Here is a 19,480-nt window from a genome sequence, read left to right as displayed (position 1 = left end):
CAATTTTGTTCTCCACAAGGAGGAGGGTACAGTTTGCTTCCACACTTAATATTTAGTAATGAGGTAACATTCCATTTAAATGGAGATGTGAACCTTCATAATGTGAGAATATGGGGTACGGAACAACCACATGAAGTTGTACAACATGATAGAGAATCTCCAGAATTGACTGTATTTGTGCAGAATCACAGGAAAAGGTGTGTGGTCCATTTTTCTTTGCCAAGAACTCTGTTAACAGGAAGCACATATCTTGATCCGCCTGAGAACTTTCTTTTCCCTAAGTTGGAGACTGATTTGAACAACTTCATTTACCAACAGGATGGGGCACTGCCACACTGGCATCTGGAAGTGTAGGAATTTTTAAATCAATGGATTACTGAACAATCGATCAGTAACACTGGACCAAATGACTCAGCCTTACATTACCGGCCTCCAAGGTCACTGGACCTGACTGTATGTGATTATTTCTTGTGAGGGTTTATAAAGGATGCTGTTTATGTGCCTCCATTACCAACAACAATGAGAGAACTGAGACATCACATAACAGAAGCTATGAAAGCTGTAACTCAAGACATGCTTGCTGCAGTGTGGGAACAATCTGAATACTGCATTGACATATGCCATGCATCTCAAGGGGGGCATTTTCAACAGGTATGAATAGGTATTTACAAAAAAAAAAAAAAAAAAAAAAAAAAAAAAAAAAAAAAAAAAAAAAAAAAAAAAAAAAAAAAAAAGCAAGCTTTTTGATTTTCCTGTTTATCAAAAAACAAAATTCATTATATATGTTTATTAGTTTCAGGAATATACGAGTAGACATGTGAAATTGGATGATTCCTTTTGATACACCCTGTATATCTAACAATGCAGTATTTGTGTGGATGCTGATTCCGAGGTGTGTTCTTTTCAGTCTGGGGCCCTGGGCCAGATGACATCCCTGAGGACACTGCACGTGAGCCCCTACCGGAATGTTCGACAGTTCAACTTGCCACACCTCCTGCAGTACAATTATGGCCTTAAAGAGCTGCACATCCATGTGAGTAAAACTTGGCACAAAACTGTATCCAGTACTATCCATTCGTTTTTTGCCAGAGTGGGCTGTTACCTCTTGCTTCCCATGTTAGACCTGCAAGTAGACCCGCCAGAATATTCACAGTGCCATTTGTGGGCTTTGAGAACATATAAACAAGATATTGATTGACAGCCTGAATATTTGCAGAATGTACCAGTTCCATTACAGCTGTATTTCAGTGCAGACTACCTTGACTATAGCTTATTGAGCTGCACCACAAAGGGGCTCTCTCACCAGAGTTATTATCAATTAAGTCAGTATTAACCTCCCAAACCCCACACCCCCTCAAATCCAATACTCAGCGGTGCACAGCTAAATGCTTGGCACTTTAGTTGTCAAAATCATTAAGACTTTCAAAAGAATAGTTAGTGAAATTGAACCAGCTCAAATTGTTTATTTATTTATTTATTTATTATCATCCCAATGATCACATTTGTGATATAGGATTTGTCAGGGTACATTTTAAAAACTATATAATATCTTTACAAAATTTGTATCTGTGCTGAATTCATACTAATCTATCTTATGTTTAACACAATATACAACTAATAAGTGTTTTTATAACATAATTTATTATGCACTGATGTAATTTTATTTGTCACATTAACTTAAACATATATTTTATACAGTTGCGCAGAGATATTCACTTATGCTGTAATAGCATTTGTCAAGCATGTGGTTCTTTAGAACAGTTTTAAATTTATCCTCATTTTCCAGATCTTTGATATGTTTTGGTAGTGCATTAAAAAGTTTGATGCCTTGATTACATACATGTTTCTGGCTTCGGGTCCTTGTTACAGCTTGTATGTGGAGATCTTTACATTGCCGTGTATCGTAATTATGGAAGTCTGTATTGGTTTTCATTTTGTCCTGATTTCTTTTGATCACCAACAGACATTTCAGAATGTATAATGATGGAATTGTTAAAATTTTCAATGCTTTAAAAAGGGGCCTACAATGTGTTTGAGGTGGGCTGTGGGTCATTATCCGAATAGCACGTTTTTGCAATTTGAAAATCTCATTTAGACGACAATTTGTTTTTCCCCAGAATACTATCCCATAGGATGCAATGGACTGAAAATAGCCAAAATATACTAATCTGGTACAGTCATTACTACAAACTCTTGAAATTATTCTAAGCACAAAACATGCTGAATTTAGTTTTAGTGCTAAGTTCACCACATGGTCCTTCCAATTAATCTTCTCATCAATGTGCATACCCAGGAATTTTGCGCACTGTACTCTTTCAAGTTGTTTGCCCTCCATGGTGGGATTTAGGTCGTCCTGTTCACTTATTTTTCCATATTGCACATAATTAGTTTTTTTTTTGCATTCAGTGTTAGCTTGTTAGCACTAAACCATTTTTGTATATCTTGTAGGACATGGTCCACAGTACTGTGCAATGACTGCTTCATATCACTAACTATTAAACTAGTATCATCAGCAAATAACATGATTCTAGCTTTTCTCTCTGACACCTGAATATCATTAATGTAAATGAGGAACAGCAAGGGGCCTAATACACTTCCTTGAGGTACTCCTACTGTGACCTCCCTTGGATCTGATCTTAGTTTAATTTTTTGATTAATATTTGGTGCTGTAATTTCAACCACCTGCATCCTCTTTTCCAGATAAGACTCAAACCACTTTTTTACCGGTCCTCTGATACCTATAGCTTCAAGCTTTTTCAAAAGTATGCTGTGGTCAACAGTGTCAAAGGCTTTTGACAAATCTAGATTTATCCCAACTACACTATTTCCCTCTTCCAATTTAGTGATTATTTCTTTTGTGTATTCTAGTACAGCTGTTTCAGTACTTCTCCCAGGTTGAAATCCATGCTGATTACTGTTTATCAGATTGTGCATATTAAGATAATGTGTGACTCTATATTTCATTAGTATCTCTAAAACTTTAGAGAAAGTTGGGAGGAGTGAGACAGGTCTGTAGTTTTCTATTTTAAGTTTATCACCCTTTCTCAACAGGGGAATGACTTTAGAAATTTTCAGTTTTTGTGGAAACACGCCCTCAGCCATTGACAAGTTTGCTATGTGCGTCAATGGTTTCGCTATCTGATTAGCTGTTTTCTTTACTAATATTATTGGCACCTCATCTACTCCAGCTGACATCTTGGACTTCAGACTTTTAATCACTTTTAAAACTTCTTTTTCATTTGTTGGAACTGCCATCATACTGCTGGCTGCCTTGGGTGCTTCCATCTTAATCTGCTCCCCAAGATTCCTGCTTAATGTCTGGGGTACATTTAAAAAGTAATTATTTATATAATTAGGCATGGCATATTTATCTACCATTTTATTCTCCTCATCTTTTAGAATAATTTCCTTGTCTTTGGTAGGTACCCCGGTTTCTTTTCTCACAATTTCCCATGCTATTTTAGTTTTATTTCTGGACTGTTTTATTTCCATATTATTACTTAACAACTTTGCATTTGCAATTACTCTGCGGTATATTTTCCTATACCTCTTTACATATTCTATAAAATCAATATTTGTACACTCCCTCAACTCTGAATTCAGTTTTTTCATGTTTTCACATGATTTCTTAATTCCAAGAGTCATCCAAGAACTTGACTTTATGTATCCAGTAGACTTGACTCTGGTCAGATTCTTTGGAAAACACATCTCAAAGTTCATCATGTAAATCGATGCAAATACACTATATGCCTCATCTGTACCTGACTGTTTCAAAACATCTAACCAATTTTCATTTTCTAAGATACTTATGAACTGATGACAGCTGTCCACAGAGAAGTTTCTTTTGTAAATATTATTTACACCTTTATCTTCCTTTGATCTTAAAGGGATTTCAATGGTGAGAGCATTGTGGTCAGACAATCCTAAATCTATGTTTGTTACCTCTATGTCAGTTTCTGACATATTTGACAAAATGTTATCTATGAGGCTATTGGAGGTGTTTGTTATTCTAGTTGAATTGTTTATGTGTGGTGACATGTTGAAACTCTTTAATATGTCCAAAAATTGCCTTTTTTGTTGACTTTCAACTAGAAGATTAATATTGAAATCACCACAAAGAATAATCACAGTTTCTTTTTTGTAAATAGTATTTAGCAACAATTCTAATTTATCAAAAAAGACTTCTATGTTTCCACATGGTGATCTATACACTGTTATGACTATGACTTTTTTCATCAGGCCATATAGCTGGACAGCACCTGCTTCAAAAAACTTTTCAATACTTAAGTTCTCTGCTTCACATCTCTTTTTAAATTCTAACTCTTGTCTAAGGTAAATACCGACTCCACCACCTTTTGCAATTTTCCTACTATAATTACTTGCCAATTTAAATGGATTAATATGAATACTACTAATTTCTTGGTCCTTACACCAATGTTCTGTAATACACAAGACATCAGGTTGGGTGTTACTTACTGCTATTTCAAGTTCACAATATTTGTTCTTGAGGCACTACACATTTAGTGTCATAATCTTCAGAACAGGGGAGTGAGCACTGGTGGTATTTTTCCTTTCGTTTAACACTGTTATCTTGGAGTTTTCATTATAGCTGGATACCAAAAATCCTGTTGTACCACAGGTTTCTTGTTTCTGTTGCTTTTCCTACTTGACGTTGATGATGCTGATTGATTGTTTATACTAGCTGTGGCAGCTGATGACATTTTAATATTTACAATAGCAGATGATGATGTTTTTAGTGCTTCAGCAAATGTTGTTCTTGTTAAGGTTTTCTTTTCTTCTGCTTCTGTCCTCATTTGGAGTGGGATTTTAGGGAACTTTTCTACTGTTATGCGGCTTATTTCTTCTAGTATCTTTTCACCCATCATCTTTTTTCCATAATAGTTCCTGTGCTGTCCATGCCTCGTGAAATGATTTCTCACTGAGCTGTTTGCATCCACAAAAGTTGCACACTTAAAAGCACAGCAGATCTTCTGAATTTATTATTTGCTGACTTTATTTCTTTGTTTACACATGATTCCTCGATTAGATCATGTCTATGTGGCACACTTACAACGAGAACCTTTAAATTTAGATCTGACAGCTTTTTTAGAGCTGTTTGAAGTGCCCTTGTCGCTAGTTGGCTTTCATTTTTGTATATGTCATTTGCTCCACCTATTAGCACACAGCATGTTCCAGTCTTAAGTAAGTTTTCACAATTATTTACTATTTCATTAAGGGGAGCAACAGGTTTGACAATGGCTGTTACTCTGAATTGCGACTGCCGATCATTTATTATTTGTGCCACACCCTTTGCATGACTATCACCTAATACACAGACTTGATATTTGTTGTTCTCCAGGTGCCCTCGTTCCGTCGTTTTTATAGTACACTTTGGAGAAACATTTCTCTCGTTAGAACACACAGATGATCTAGATTCACTTTCACGTGTCTTATTTTTTGAGTTCACATTTCGTCCTGTCGTGTCTTTATTACCCGTTTTTCTTTGCACTCTATTTACTGACGATGTCATACCGCCAGAAAGATTTCGTTTACTACTAGCAGAAGTTTTGTTTGAAACGAAAATTGCCGGTATGTTTTCATTACACTCGTTTTTTAAATCGTCATAATTCCGCTGCTTTATCAGTTCCTCTAACTTATTTACGTAACGATTTGCAAGCACAAGGTCTTGCTGAAGCGATGTAGTAACACTTTCTTCTATGCAGTTATCATATCTTGACAAAGCTACCGTTAGTAGATCGCAGCATTCCATGCCACAGTCACATTTCGCGTCCCATTCTTCCGTTCCTGCGAAACACTTTGTATGAATCCATTTTTGCGACACTGCACATAACTTGATACCTTTCGCGATGTAGTTATTGCACTTTATACAATTTATACTCGATATGTAGCCGTTTACCGTGGAACTATTTATACACACTTCTACACACGACGCCTCAAGATTTTGAGGAGAACTGATCTCTTTCATAGTACATTCATGCAACCAAGACTTGTAGAATACCAACAGTGATGTATTAATATCTAGATTATTCCAAGAATGTACCTGTCACTTATTATCACAAACTGAAGAGTATAAAAGCTGTACAAGATTTTGTTAAATGTCTTTTATGAAAGAATTTTTATAAAATGCTTGTTTGTCTACTGGAGTAATTTGATGGTGTGTTTCATTTCCAAGATACGTAACTTATGCACACATTACAAGTGACTTATTTAATGTGAAGTGTAGGCACAAACCAATAAGCTAGTCAGATTATTTAAGACCTTTATTGTAAGCTAAGTATTTACACATACTTGCTCACATGACTATTATTAAACTGGGTTGGCTACATTAATGACTGCAGTTCTTTTCTTTCTCTCAATTAATTAAATCATACTGTTTAGTACAAATTTATACAATTGAATAAAAAACCCTAAAAAATGAATTATAGGCTCATAGTTCATAAATTGCTTCAAAATGCAATTTTTGCATCTTGGTTATCAAAAGCTTCTCTAATAGGATCCATACCGTATTTATGAGCTGGAGGTCTACTCCGCCTAAGTGCAGCTCTGAATCCCTTGTCAGTAATGTAATAGTAGCTGCTCAGAATTTGAATCAATCAGATGGGGTGTACCAAAGAAGCTGTATTTCAGTTCCCGTGTTTTACACTTGCTCTCAATTTGCTGATGAAATAATAGGCTTAATAGATTTCAGAAAGAGGATGAACTATACTTTTAAAATGTTGTCTCATGCCTTGGACAACCACGAACTGAAAATTAACACAAATGAAACTAAAAAAATGTTTGGAGGTAAATCACACACATATAAGGGCAAATAATATGTAGGAAATACAATATTAATGCAAGTAAATAAATTTTACTACTTGGGAAGTATAACAACAAATGGCATCAGAAATTTAATTTATTAACAAATGACCACCTTAATACAAAAACAAGAAAGAAATTCACCAACACTCTTATCTGGAGCATTTTAAGCAATAGTTTTGAAGGGAGGACACAAGAGAAACAAGGGAGAAAAAACTAAACACAGTAGAGGTCTGACTGAAAGGTAATTGAATTCACAAACACTAAAATATATTGAAGAGAAAAGGACATTCATTAATAGGATACAGTAAGATAAACTAAATTCATTGGATGCCTAATTTGATGAAGCAGCTTCATAAAATAGTGCCTTAGAAGTAATAATCCAGAGGAAAATATTGAGATGCTGACTTGGAACATCCTTATTGCTAAGTGGAATGAACTGCATAAACTACAATCAAATGGTAAAGATAACAATAGATATAAGATGATGGCAATTTTAACAAGATGTTGCCTTTAGTGTCTGATGATGATGATGATGATATGTTTCCAAGTAACACAAATGATCTAACACTTGCAATTTAGGAAGATGCATATGCTGTAATTTTTGCAGATGACAAAAGTACAGGAATAAATTTAATGCCTCTTCCCTTAGTGAAATAGTTGTAAACAACAACAGCTAGTTCAAGGCAAGCACGTTGTCACTGAATAATGACAAGACTCAGCATATATAGTTCATTACTTCTCATAGATCTTCACAATCTATACAAACTGACTAACGCAACAAGCAGAAAGTTTTTGGGACTACAGATTGATCAGAGCCTCAAACAGAAAATGCACTGATTAGAATTAATGATGTGTCTTAGACCACTTACACTTGCAGTAGACATGACCACTCTCATAGATGATTTGAAAATGAAGAAGTTAGTTTATTTGGCATGTTTTCATTCAATAATAAATTATGAAATTATTTTTTTGGTAAGCTCAATCTACAGGGAAAATATATACCTTGAGTGCCTGAAAGTGAAGGGAAGGCACTGTGGTTAGAGCCAGTTGCCAACTGCTGCAGACAATGTCGAAATGGGGTCCTGGCGTCCCACATTCAAAGCAGCAGCCAGCTGACTCACAGTAGACTATTGACCACCCTATATGGCTCTGTAGAGGTGATGTAATGTCCTTTCATCAGACACTTGTTGTTGCTCTGTGTAGCAATTTACATTTTTGGAAACATTGTCTAGTGTACTAATGGCCTACCCAAGACACTGTGGAATTTTTTGCAACATTTTAAAAGTTTAAGAGCAGGAAACATAACATGTTTGAGACTTAACTTGAAGAATCAGTGCTATTGGTGATTGTTGATTGTAATTACTTCTTGCTTTCTCAGAGAAAGTATTGGATTTTAATTACTTTACATGTGTCATGTGAAACAGATGCAATTCTTAAATAAATTGCAGCAGCCAAGCTCTGTATTGTATCCATCTGTTGATAAACGTCAGCTCCTTTTTAGCCAGTTCACTCTAAATCATACTAACTCACAACAACACATAAGCTCCATTGGTAATTGATCCTTATATAGACGTAACTGGTGACGTATTCTATACTGTCACAATTTTAACAATACTAGAGAAGGAAAGTTGCTACTCACCATATAGCAGAGAGGCTGAGTCATGATAGGCACAACAAAAAAGATTGTTGTGCCTACCGCAACTCAGCATCTCCACTGTATGGTGAGTAGCAACATTCCTTCTCTAATATTGTTAATTCCATCCTGGATTTTCTATTGTTTGATTGTTACAATTTTAATTTGTCATGATTCACAACGAACAAATATTTTGTTGAAAGGTTTTTAGTATGACAACATATTTTACAAAAATTAATATTAAATCTGACATGTGCATTTCTAATAAGTATAAGACTTCCTTCTACTAAATATCATAAAATATTTTGTTTTACAACTTAATACATGACTTTCATTCCAGTCAATCAAGAATTTTAGATCGCTTCAATAGTAGAAACTCCAGTGCTAGAATTTTATTATTACACTCCTGGAAATGGAAAAAAGAACACATTGACACCGGTGTGTCAGACCCACCATACTTGCTCCGGCCACTGCGAGAGGGCTGTACAAGCAATGATCACACGCACGGCACAGCGGACACACCAGGAACCGCGGTGTTGGCCGTCGAATGGCGCTAGCTGCGCAGCATTTGTGCACCGCCGCCGTCAGTGTCAGCCAGTTTGTCGTGGCATATGGAGCTCCATCGCAGTCTTTAACACTGGTAGCATGCCGCGACATCGTGAACGTGAACCGTATGTGCAGTTGACGGACTTTGAGCGAGGGCGTATAGTGGGCATGCGGGAGGCCGGGTGGATGTACAGCCGAATTGCTCAACACGTGGGGCGTGAGGTCTCCACAGTACATCGATGTTGTCGCCAGTGGTCGGCGGAAGGTGCACGTGCCCGTCGACCTGGGACCGGACCACAGCGACGCACGGATGCACGCCAAGACCGTAGGATCCTACGCAGTGCCGTAGGGGACCGCACCGCCACTTCCCAGCAAATTACGGACACTGTTGCTCCTGGGGTATCGGCGAGGACCATTCGCAACCGTCTCCATGAAGCTGGGCTACGGTCCCGCACACCGTTAGGCCGTCTTCCGCTCACGCCCCAACATCGTGCAGCCCGCCTCCAGTGGTGTCACGACAGGCGTGAATGGAGGGACGAATGGAGACGTGTCGTCTTCAGCGATGAGAGTCGCTTCTGCCTTGGTGCCAATGATGGTCGTATGCGTGTTTGGCGCCGTGCAGGTGAGCGCCACAATCAGGACTGCATACGACCGAGGCACACAGGGCCAACACCCGGCATCATGGTGTGGGGAGCGATCTCCTACACTGGCCGTACACCACTGGTGATCGTCGAGGGGACACTGAATAGTGCACGGTACATCCAAACCGTCATCGAACCCATCGTTCTACCATTCCTAGACCGGCAAGGGAACTTGCTGTTCCAACAGGACAATGCACGTCCGCATGTATCCCGTGTCACCCAATGTGCTCTAGAAGGTGTAAGTCAACTACCCTGGCCAGCAAGATCTCCGGATCTGTCCCCCATTGAGCATGTTTGGGACTGGATGAAGCGTCGTCTCACGCGGTCTGCACATCCAGCACGAACGCTGGTCCAACTGAGGTGCCAGGTGGAAATGGCATGGCAAGCCGTTCCACAGGACTACATCCAGCATCTCTACTATCGTCTCCATGGGAGAATAGCAGCCTGCATTGCTGCGAAAGGTGGATATACACTGTACTAGTGCCGACATTGTGCATGCTCTGTTGCCTGTGTCTATGTGCCTGTGGTTCTGTCAGTGTGATCATGTGATGTACCTGACCCCAGGAATGTGTCAATAAAGTTTCCCCTTCCTGGGACAATGAATTCACGGTGTTCTTATTTCAATTTCCAGGAGTGTATGTATGAATAGCTGTCTTTATAACCCTCTATTGAGTTGATAACATACTGTATTAAATTATTACACATTGCACATGACTGTATCATTCTTATGATATATTCTCATAATGAAATCTTTCATTCCAGTCAATCAAGAATTTTAGATCGCTTCAATAGTAGAAACTCCAGTGCTAGAATTTTATTATTATGTATGAATAGCTGTCTTTATAACCCTCTATTGAGTTGATAACATACCGTATTAAATAATTACACATTGCACATGATTGTATCATTCTTATGATATATTCTCATAACTCCCATTGAATAGTCTATTAATTTATACAAAATTTTTATTTCATGAATAGATTTTCATCTTCCTTGATTTTCAAATTATTAAAGTGACTCAATCCACGAAGTTTCCTGTATGCCATATTTGCTTCAAATGGAGATAAACAATTGTTAATATATGGTGCAGATATAAATATGGTTATGAATACAGTTATATACAAAGAAGATACTGTATTATTTTCCTCAATTGTAACAAATATCACCTATTACTATATGAAAATATTGGACTGTTACATTACAAAGTTAATATTGTAAAAGTAGGTTTTGATTAGATAATACTACTATATGCATGAGTTGTTTAATCTAAAAAAAAGTTAGCTTTTTGCATTTAGATGAGATGTCATGAATCATTTTGTAAATGATCTATGGATGAATAAAAAGCTAACTAACTAGCATACCACCATTTGCCAGGAACCTGTTTCAACATCTTGTAAGAAATTGTGGAGCATCTGGAGAGATTTTGTAATGTGGGTTATTTTCTATATATCTTGTGAGTTGGGAGTGTACTGCTTAAAACTGGTGACACAATATTACTGCTTGTGTATGTGTATTACAGTGACTGGTCTGCTTTCACAGGTGTACGAGGAAACAGGACTGCGGGATGAGATGTCTGGCCCACTTCCTTTCAAGCTATCCAACATAACTGTCACAGGACGTGCACTCAAGACCCTTCCAGATGATCTGCTAATGGTAAGTTTACAACAGTGGCACACTGAAAGAGGCCAATTAGCTTTGTACAGGGTGGACTTGTGGAATTTTTTTTTATGGGGAATTGTGTGTATCCTACTCCAAATTTGGGAAAGTTTGCACTTGCGGTGGTAGATTTAGCCTCAAAATATCAAAATTACCATTCCCATTTCCACTGAACTTTCCGTTTGCTTCCTAGGATGTTGCAGTTTCTAATGTTTCATTGTTATGAGAGATGCAGTTTTTTTAGTTATTATTTATCATTTCTTAGAGAACTGACAAAAAAACAGTTGGCATCGTTTAATTCATACGTACATGAAGACTTCATATGAGATTCCTTGTAGAAGAGGTGCTCAGTGTTCATCTAGCATGGATTATGTGTTCTTGTAAGTGAACAGGCAAAAAAGTGGTTCACAGCTAATTCAAAATTGTTAAGGGTTTCATGGCCACTTGTTGACAAACTGCCTATTAGCTTCTGTCTCAGGTTCTTCAGCCGATGTTCATCTGATGATTTTACTGACGTTTCACCAGCACGAGTGGCTGGCATTGTCAAACCTTCAACCTCCATTGCCAGTGATGAACTGGAGCTGAGCTCACAGCCACAGACTATACATTCCTGGCACGCCAATGTCCGAGGGCTTCTTCACGGTCATTTCCAGTGCAGTTCTCCTCTTGCTACCTGCAATGGTCATTTGCTGCAGTACGGGAAGCCAGAATCCATTTACCTTAAGGCTTTCCTCTTTCTTTTTGAAGCTGCTCGTGTGTTTTTGTATTTCTACAGCTTCTCTGAACAAGTGGGTGTGATAGTGCTTCTCTACAGCCAGAACTTCTGTGTTGGCAAATTTTATTACGTGGTTGGTCTCACTCAGTACGTGCTCTGCCATGGCTGATTTCTCCACCTGCCCCAACCTGCAATGTCACTTATGTTCTTTGATCCTGGTGTTGACTGATTGTCCAGTCATTCTCACAAACCTTTCCGCATTTACATGGTATACGGTATATTACCAACATTGCAAGTGGGTCCCTTTTCTCCTTTGCCAATCTAAGACACTCTTTGATCTTCCTTCTCAGTTTAAAAATCATCTTTATGCCATGTTTTTGCAATATATGGCCAATTCTGTCCATCACTCTGTGAACGTATGGCACAAAGGCCATACCCGAAATTTCTTTTTCTGCTTCCTTACTTCACCAAGTTTTTGGCTCTGTTACACTTCTAAAATAATTTGTGGCATAACCATTGCTCCTCAGAACAGTTTCCAGGTGTTGCATTTCACATCTGAGGTGCTGCAGCTCACATATTCGTCCTGCTCGTGTTACGAGCGTATTAATCATTTCTCTTTTTCTGGCTCGGGTGGTGGTTTGATAGTTTGTGCAGGTATCGGTCCATGTGTGCCAGTTTTTGATACACGCTGTGTCACAGGTTTTCACCATCCCTTGTGACCAGCACATCTAGAAATGGCAATTTTTTGTCCTTTCCAACTTCCATGTTAAATTTTATGTTGTCAGTAAAATCATCAGATGAACATCAGCCGAAGAACCCAAGTTGGAAGCCAATAGGCAGTTTGTCACAGCTAATTGTTTAAGTCTTCATGTCGTGAAGACTCACATCATGTGAGTTCACCAGAGGTCATATGCTGCATGAGCACAGTTTGCAAAATTCAGTGGGGCTCCAGATGGACAACAAGTTGAAACTGAGTCTCCCTTCCCATATAGGTACATTAATCCAGATGCTCAGTGTAGCATGTTATACCCTTAGAAGGGTCTCTTATTCTTTTGATCTAAAGACAAAAATATTGACTTAATTGCATGTTATCAAATCCTTTCATATTATGGAATTATACCCTGTCGCTGTGCTCTGAAATTAAATAAAGTGTTGATTCGGTAGAGGTGAGCTATAATAATATTATGCTAAGTGACTGTACTTCTTCCAGAACCCCTTTTAAGAATCTTGAAATTTATGCACTCACTTCCCAAACCATTTACTCCTCCATGGCTTTTGCTGAGTGTCATGAAAAGTAGTTTCACTGAGCTGCAATATACATAGTCACAACACAAAACACACATATAATTTTCACGTGGACTTTGCCTCCTTGTCCAGAGTTCAGAATGAAGTTATTACCATGGTCATAAGATACCAACAAGCTCCCATACAAAATAAAGCAATGACTTTGGAACCTCAGCCAATTCAAAAGAAAATTATAAAGTTACATGGATTTATGTTACGTGGCAAGAAATAGTGACTTTGTGAAATAAGTATGTTCTAATTGCACTGAAGGGAGAGAGCCATTTGTGATTATGTCGTCTTGAAGTTCAGAGCATCATAAATTCACCACTGAGACATATTTCAGATGTAACAAATCTCTTATCACAGTTCAGTGACCCTTGTTGACAATTCAAGTTGAATGGACATGATAAAGTCCCAGATCATTGCACGGTTGTACAATTGGTGCAACAATTCAGAACTACGGTGTCTTGTTCAAAGAAGAAAAGTTCACGGGTATGAAGGACACAACAGACTGAAGAGCACTTCATGTACTTAACTGTAGTCCTCACCATTCTGCCACCAGACATGCTTTGGCATTAACCTTGTCAGATCATTCCTACAGCACATCATTTGTGAAAACCTGCACTTCCACACATTCAAACCGCAGGTTGTACACAGATTAAACAAACAAGACAGAGTTGTACAACAAACCTTTGCATTGCATTTCTAGGAACTTTTAGTAGTTGACTTGCAGATGTGAAAAAACTCACTGACATTAGATGAAGTCCATTTTCATTTAGACGCTAGTGTAACTAAAAATAATTACAGGTACTGGTTGCTTTGTAACAAATGTAATCCTTTTGAGCTGCATGAAAAGCTCCTCCACTGTGAATGTGTGTTGTGGCTTCATATAACTTACATTCATGGTCATGCAATGATGGTTATTAGCAATCCCTATGTCCAAATGTTAAATGGCTTTGTCCTTCCAAGATTGAAGAACTAGATAGTAATGGCTCCAGCAGGATGGTGCAATAGCTCATATGGCCTGCCAGCCTGTGAATGCCTTGCAGCATTGTTTGCCTGGTTGAGTGGTTTTCAGATTTGGAGATGTTCATTAGCCAGCACGCTTGCTCAATTTGACTGCCCCTGACTTCTTCTTGTGGGGATACTTGAAGAGTCAAGTGCAAGATATGCATCCTCATAATGTGGGTTAACTCAAGGAAAGGATATGTGCAGCTTCATTGAACATGCTGAATTGGGTGACAGAAACTTTCATTTTCTGCCTGGGGGAATGCACAGAATGTGGCAGCAACCATCCATATGGTTTTACATTCAAAACCAAGTGAGCAGTGTGTAATATGTATTGGCATATATTTTTCCTTGTTTTCAAGATATATTTCAATAGAGTTGTTCCTCAGTTTCAAAATTCTGTTCTTTTTATATACTGCTGTTTATTCTCCCAGACACTGTATTAAGCTACTGAAACATGAACTACATAGAAAAACTAAGGAGGCATAAGCTTTTCCAGAATAGCAGCTTTCTTAATAATTCTCTTTATTATATTTAGATGGCATATGAGTGAATAGCATTAAGCAGTATAGTGATATGTGTCTATACAGATGAAGTTCCTCTGATTTCCTTATCTTATGTTAACTCATTCCACATTCATGAAGGTCCTCCTCCTTGTAGGGTCTTAAGAACATGATGAATTGATGAGTGTTTTGAGGATAACAACAATATAAGGAAAAGACACATTGCTATTTGCTGCAAAGGTAACACATTAAATTGCAGACAGGCACAACAAAAAGACAGTTGCACATGTAGCTTTCAGCAAAGCCTTCTTCAGAAAAGAAAACACACAAATTCATTCACACAAGCAAGCACACTTCACACACACATGACTGCCATCTATTTTTCCTTATGTTGTTAATACTCCAATCTGCTGTTATGATTTTTTGTTTTGTTTTAGGGATAACATTCATCCCATCTCAATGGATATAAGCTTTTTGCAGAATTTTGTGATGAAGGTTCTATCTTTTTTTCAAAACAGTAATTTCCTTACTTTGTGCCCGACCGAGACTCGAACTCGGGACCTTTGCCTTTCGCGGGCAAGTGCTCTACCAACTGAGCTACCGAAGCACGACTCAGGCCCGGTACTCACAGCTTTACTTCTGCCAGTACCTCGTCTCCTACCTTCCAAACTTTACAGAAGCTCTCCTGCGAACCTTGCAGAACTAGCACTCCTGAAAGAAAGGATATTGCGGAGACATGGCTTAGCCACAGCCTGGGGGATGTTTCCAGAATGAGATTTTCACTCTGCAGCGGAGTGTGCGCTGATATGAAACTTCCTGGCAGATTAAAACTGTGTGCCCGACCGAGACTCGAACTCGGGACCTTTGCCTTTCCGCAATATCCTTTCTTTCAGGAGTGCTAGTTCTGCAAGGTTCGCAGGAGAGCTTCTGTAAAGTTTGGAAGGTAGGAGACGAGGTACTGGCAGAAGTAAAGCTGTGAGTACCGGGCCTGAGTCGTGCTTCGGTAGCTCAGTTGGTAGAGCACTTGCCCGCGAAAGGCAAAGGTCCCGAGTTCGAGTCTCGGTCGGGCACACAGTTTTAATCTGCCAGGAAGTTTCATATCAGCGCACACTCCGCTGCAGAGTGAAAATCTCATTCTGGAAACATCCCCCAGGCTGTGGCTAAGCCATGTCTCCGCAATATCCTTTCTTTCAGGAGTGCTAGTTCTGCAAGGTTCGCAGGAGAGCTTCTGTAAAGTTTGGAAGGTAGGAGACGAGGTACTGGCAGAAGTAAAGCTGTGAGTACCGGGCCTGAGTCGTGCTTCGGTAGCTCAGTTGGTAGAGCACTTGCCCGCGAAAGGCAAAGGTCCCGAGTTCGAGTCTCGGTCGGGCACACAGTTTTAATCTGCCAGGAAGTTTCATATCAGCGCACACTCCGCTGCAGAGTGAAAATCTCATTCCTTACTTTGTTGTTTCTGTGTATGCCTTTTGCAAACACAAATAGGACAGTGCTGTCTGTGACAGACAATTATTGATACAGCCTGGAGAATGACTTTACAATAGCTATTTCTCTCTGTTATTGTGTAAGTTGATTTATTTTGTATTCCTGATTGTTCTCATTTATGATCAACTCTGCAGAACACTGCAACTGAACAAACAAATTTGCATTCATGATTTCTCATGTGATTGTACTGAAGCACATACAGCAATCTATGAAAAATAACAAATGTTTTAGTAAGCAAAAACAGTAAAACAAGAACTGTAACAAGACACATTATGAAAAAGGTATGTTAATTTTTCTGAATGACATCAGCCTCCCACATTGAGTACTGCTAGTTAGATTAAAATACCCTTCTATTGTGGATTCTCCAACATTGCACAGTTTCAGCTGTGTAGCTATTTTCAAGAGAATTGGCTGATAGTATAACCCATATATAACATTCGTAGTCAAAAGCTCTGCGACAGAGCTGCTCCAAAATATATATTAAACTAAATTTCTCAATAACTGATTGCAGAATTCAAACTACCAGGACATGTTTCAAATATTTTTAGCATGATTTTACATAATGACAGGCAGTATTTATGGAATTGTTGGTAATGACAGATATTTTTTGAATAGATAGTAGTTCAGGCTGTGCCTCAAAATGCTAGTTAAGCTCTATGCAGCAGAAGTTTGGGGCATGGCTTCTATGAGTACATCTCTTATTGTTCTCCCGAAGTTTTGGCCATTTCAGCCTAGCCATCCTATATCACTTCTACATCATGTTTACATCACAAGCAGGACTTACAAGATGTCATATTGAACTTCATCCTAATCAGTTTAAGCCCATATTTGGTGCATTTTATAATACAGCTCACATACTATGAATATATCCCATTTCAAAGTATCTCTTGGAAACACATCGTGTTTGGTACAATTTATTTAAGAAAATTATGGGAGACATTATTTTGGTGGTTAAAGAAGTTTTATATTTTATAACTTGTGTGTTATGAAAGAATACCATTTCAAGGCAATGGCTCATTGAAGATAAATAAAAAATGTCTCATTCTTGCTTTAACCTGTTATAATTAAATGGCGTATTGATGATTAGGGGATGATAAAAGTAAGACATATAAACATGGAAGGTTACAGTAATGTAGACCATACATTTATGTAATTATGGAGTCAAAGTTTGTTGGTTTGTGTCCTGCTTTCTCCAAATTTTTTTATTTACCTTTCTGTTTTCTGAAAGATTCCAGGACTCTCTCATATTCCATAATTTTAGGTGTTACGTATTCAGGTCATCTCTCTCTCTCTCTCTCTCTCTCTCTCTCTCTCTCTCTGCCAGTTCTAGTTATGTGAATATGTTAGAGAATATGAGCAAATAAATTGCAAGATTGTTTTCTATGTCAGTCACAATTAAATATTTATCATTCAAAGCTCATTATCACAGCACAAGATTCATGATGTACTGCTAACATCAGTATTTTAATGCAGGACCTTGTAAAGTCCATGGATCAAACATACACAAAATATTAAACATCTCGGGTTTAGGAATGAAAACATGAAAAGCATTAAGACTGCATCTTTTAATATGATTTGTTGTGTTAGTGTTTGGAATTGTGACATTTATGGATAACCTCTAAGTATTATCTCAGAGTTAGCCTCTGGTGCTATTCAGTAGTTGATTATGAAATGGAAAGATACAATGTTTAAGCTGTTTGCTAGAGTGCGATATTACTTCTTGCCCCTCAGCTCCCCCCCCCCCCCCCCTGCCCTCCCCGGTCCCCCCATCCAAAATGCTGGGCCTGGTGACAGACTTAATAAATGTTGCTGTCTTCCCAGTATGGAAACCAGGAGCTGTGCACCAGTGTAATCCATTCATTCATTCATTCATTCATTCATCACATTTAGTAGATCCCATCAAGAAGGGGAAAATTCAGGAATGTGGAGTGAGCCAAGGCATACATAATGATGAGATAAAGGCATCATAGGAATTTAATCAGTATGCTGTACTAACAATAAATTATTGCTATACAGCTTAGTGCTATTCTTATGCCTGTGCCTTGTAAATTTAACCAAGTAAACTGGTAAGGAAGCTCCTACTCTAATAAACTTGCTGACTCCTCAGTTTTATGACAAATCTCTTGTTCATGTGCTATTAGTAGCTTAATATTTACCTGCTCATAATGGTATTTTTCTAAGAATGTTATTTTACAACTGTACATTCTGAGTTTTGTTTATGGTACACAATTACTTGAAATATCCAACCATACATATTATAAAATGGATGCGAGTATGTTCCACTTCTTCTAAACAACTGAACCGATTTCAACCAAACTTGGAACACATATCCCTTGCTGTCAGGTAACAATGGCCGTGGAAGTAAGAATCACCCACTGACCATAGATAAAGAGATAAGACATCATAAACACTGAGATGCCTGGAAAACTGCCACATCATACATGACATTTAAATTTATTACTTCTTTGCTATTGTATACACAACATATTTCACAGACAATATCCACATACATTACTGAATGTACATACAGCTTTGGTGACATCATTACCAAATGTGTCCAAACAATGCCATTTGTACTGTTATTGCCTTTGTACAACACACAGTTCAAGAGATATGATGTCATGAGCACTGAGATGTGTTAAAAAAATACTGCATCATGCATGAAGTTTTAATACATTTATTCTTTACTACTAAAACACTCGGACAGTTGAATCAACTTAAATAAAGCCCTGGCACCTGGCAGCACTTTTGACATGTTTCAACTGTGAAGCACAAATGGCTTTAGGCGAAAACAATACCCATCTACAGAGCTATGGAAAAGTGTTACCATAGAGACATTTACATAATCGTGTTGTGGACTCGCAAAGCAGCTGCGCTCAGCTGGTTGAACATGTAACTAGATATAGTGCATATAATCAAGCACGGAGTTAAATAAAATTTACAGAGAATTTGTCTTTTGAATACTATGTTTCTTAATTTGGATACTGTATTTATACATTTGTACATTCTGCATATTTATTTGTACAACTGCTTTATAGTTTGAAAGATATTTTCACAAATACATGAAAATGATATTTTTTTGATGTTGCATGTCAGAGTTTATTTTTTGTTTTTGTTTCTAATAGAAAATTATCAATACAAATGCCCAGGCAATGCAGTGTTTGTCAGCTCATAACTTTATAACAAAGGC

The 19,480-nt window shown here is 38.0% G+C and overlaps 1 protein-coding gene across 1 annotated transcript in view; it reads left to right on the top strand.

The window, feature by feature from the left end:
• Positions 1-19,480, top strand: part of LOC126428050 (chaoptin) — a 251,465-nt gene that overhangs the window by 195,200 nt on the left and 36,785 nt on the right. The window contains exons 15-16 of the mRNA XM_050089927.1: positions 908-1,033; positions 11,182-11,295. Of these exons, the coding sequence (XP_049945884.1) occupies positions 908-1,033; positions 11,182-11,295 (240 nt within the window). The remainder of the gene's footprint in view (positions 1-907; positions 1,034-11,181; positions 11,296-19,480) is intronic.

The sequence above is a fragment of the Schistocerca serialis genome, chromosome 12 (genome assembly GCF_023864345.2).
Source record: "Schistocerca serialis cubense isolate TAMUIC-IGC-003099 chromosome 12, iqSchSeri2.2, whole genome shotgun sequence".
NCBI classification, from domain to species: Eukaryota; Metazoa; Arthropoda; class Insecta; order Orthoptera; family Acrididae; genus Schistocerca; species Schistocerca serialis.
Note: the sequence above shows the minus strand (reverse complement) of the source record. Positions and strands in the feature narration are given on the sequence as shown.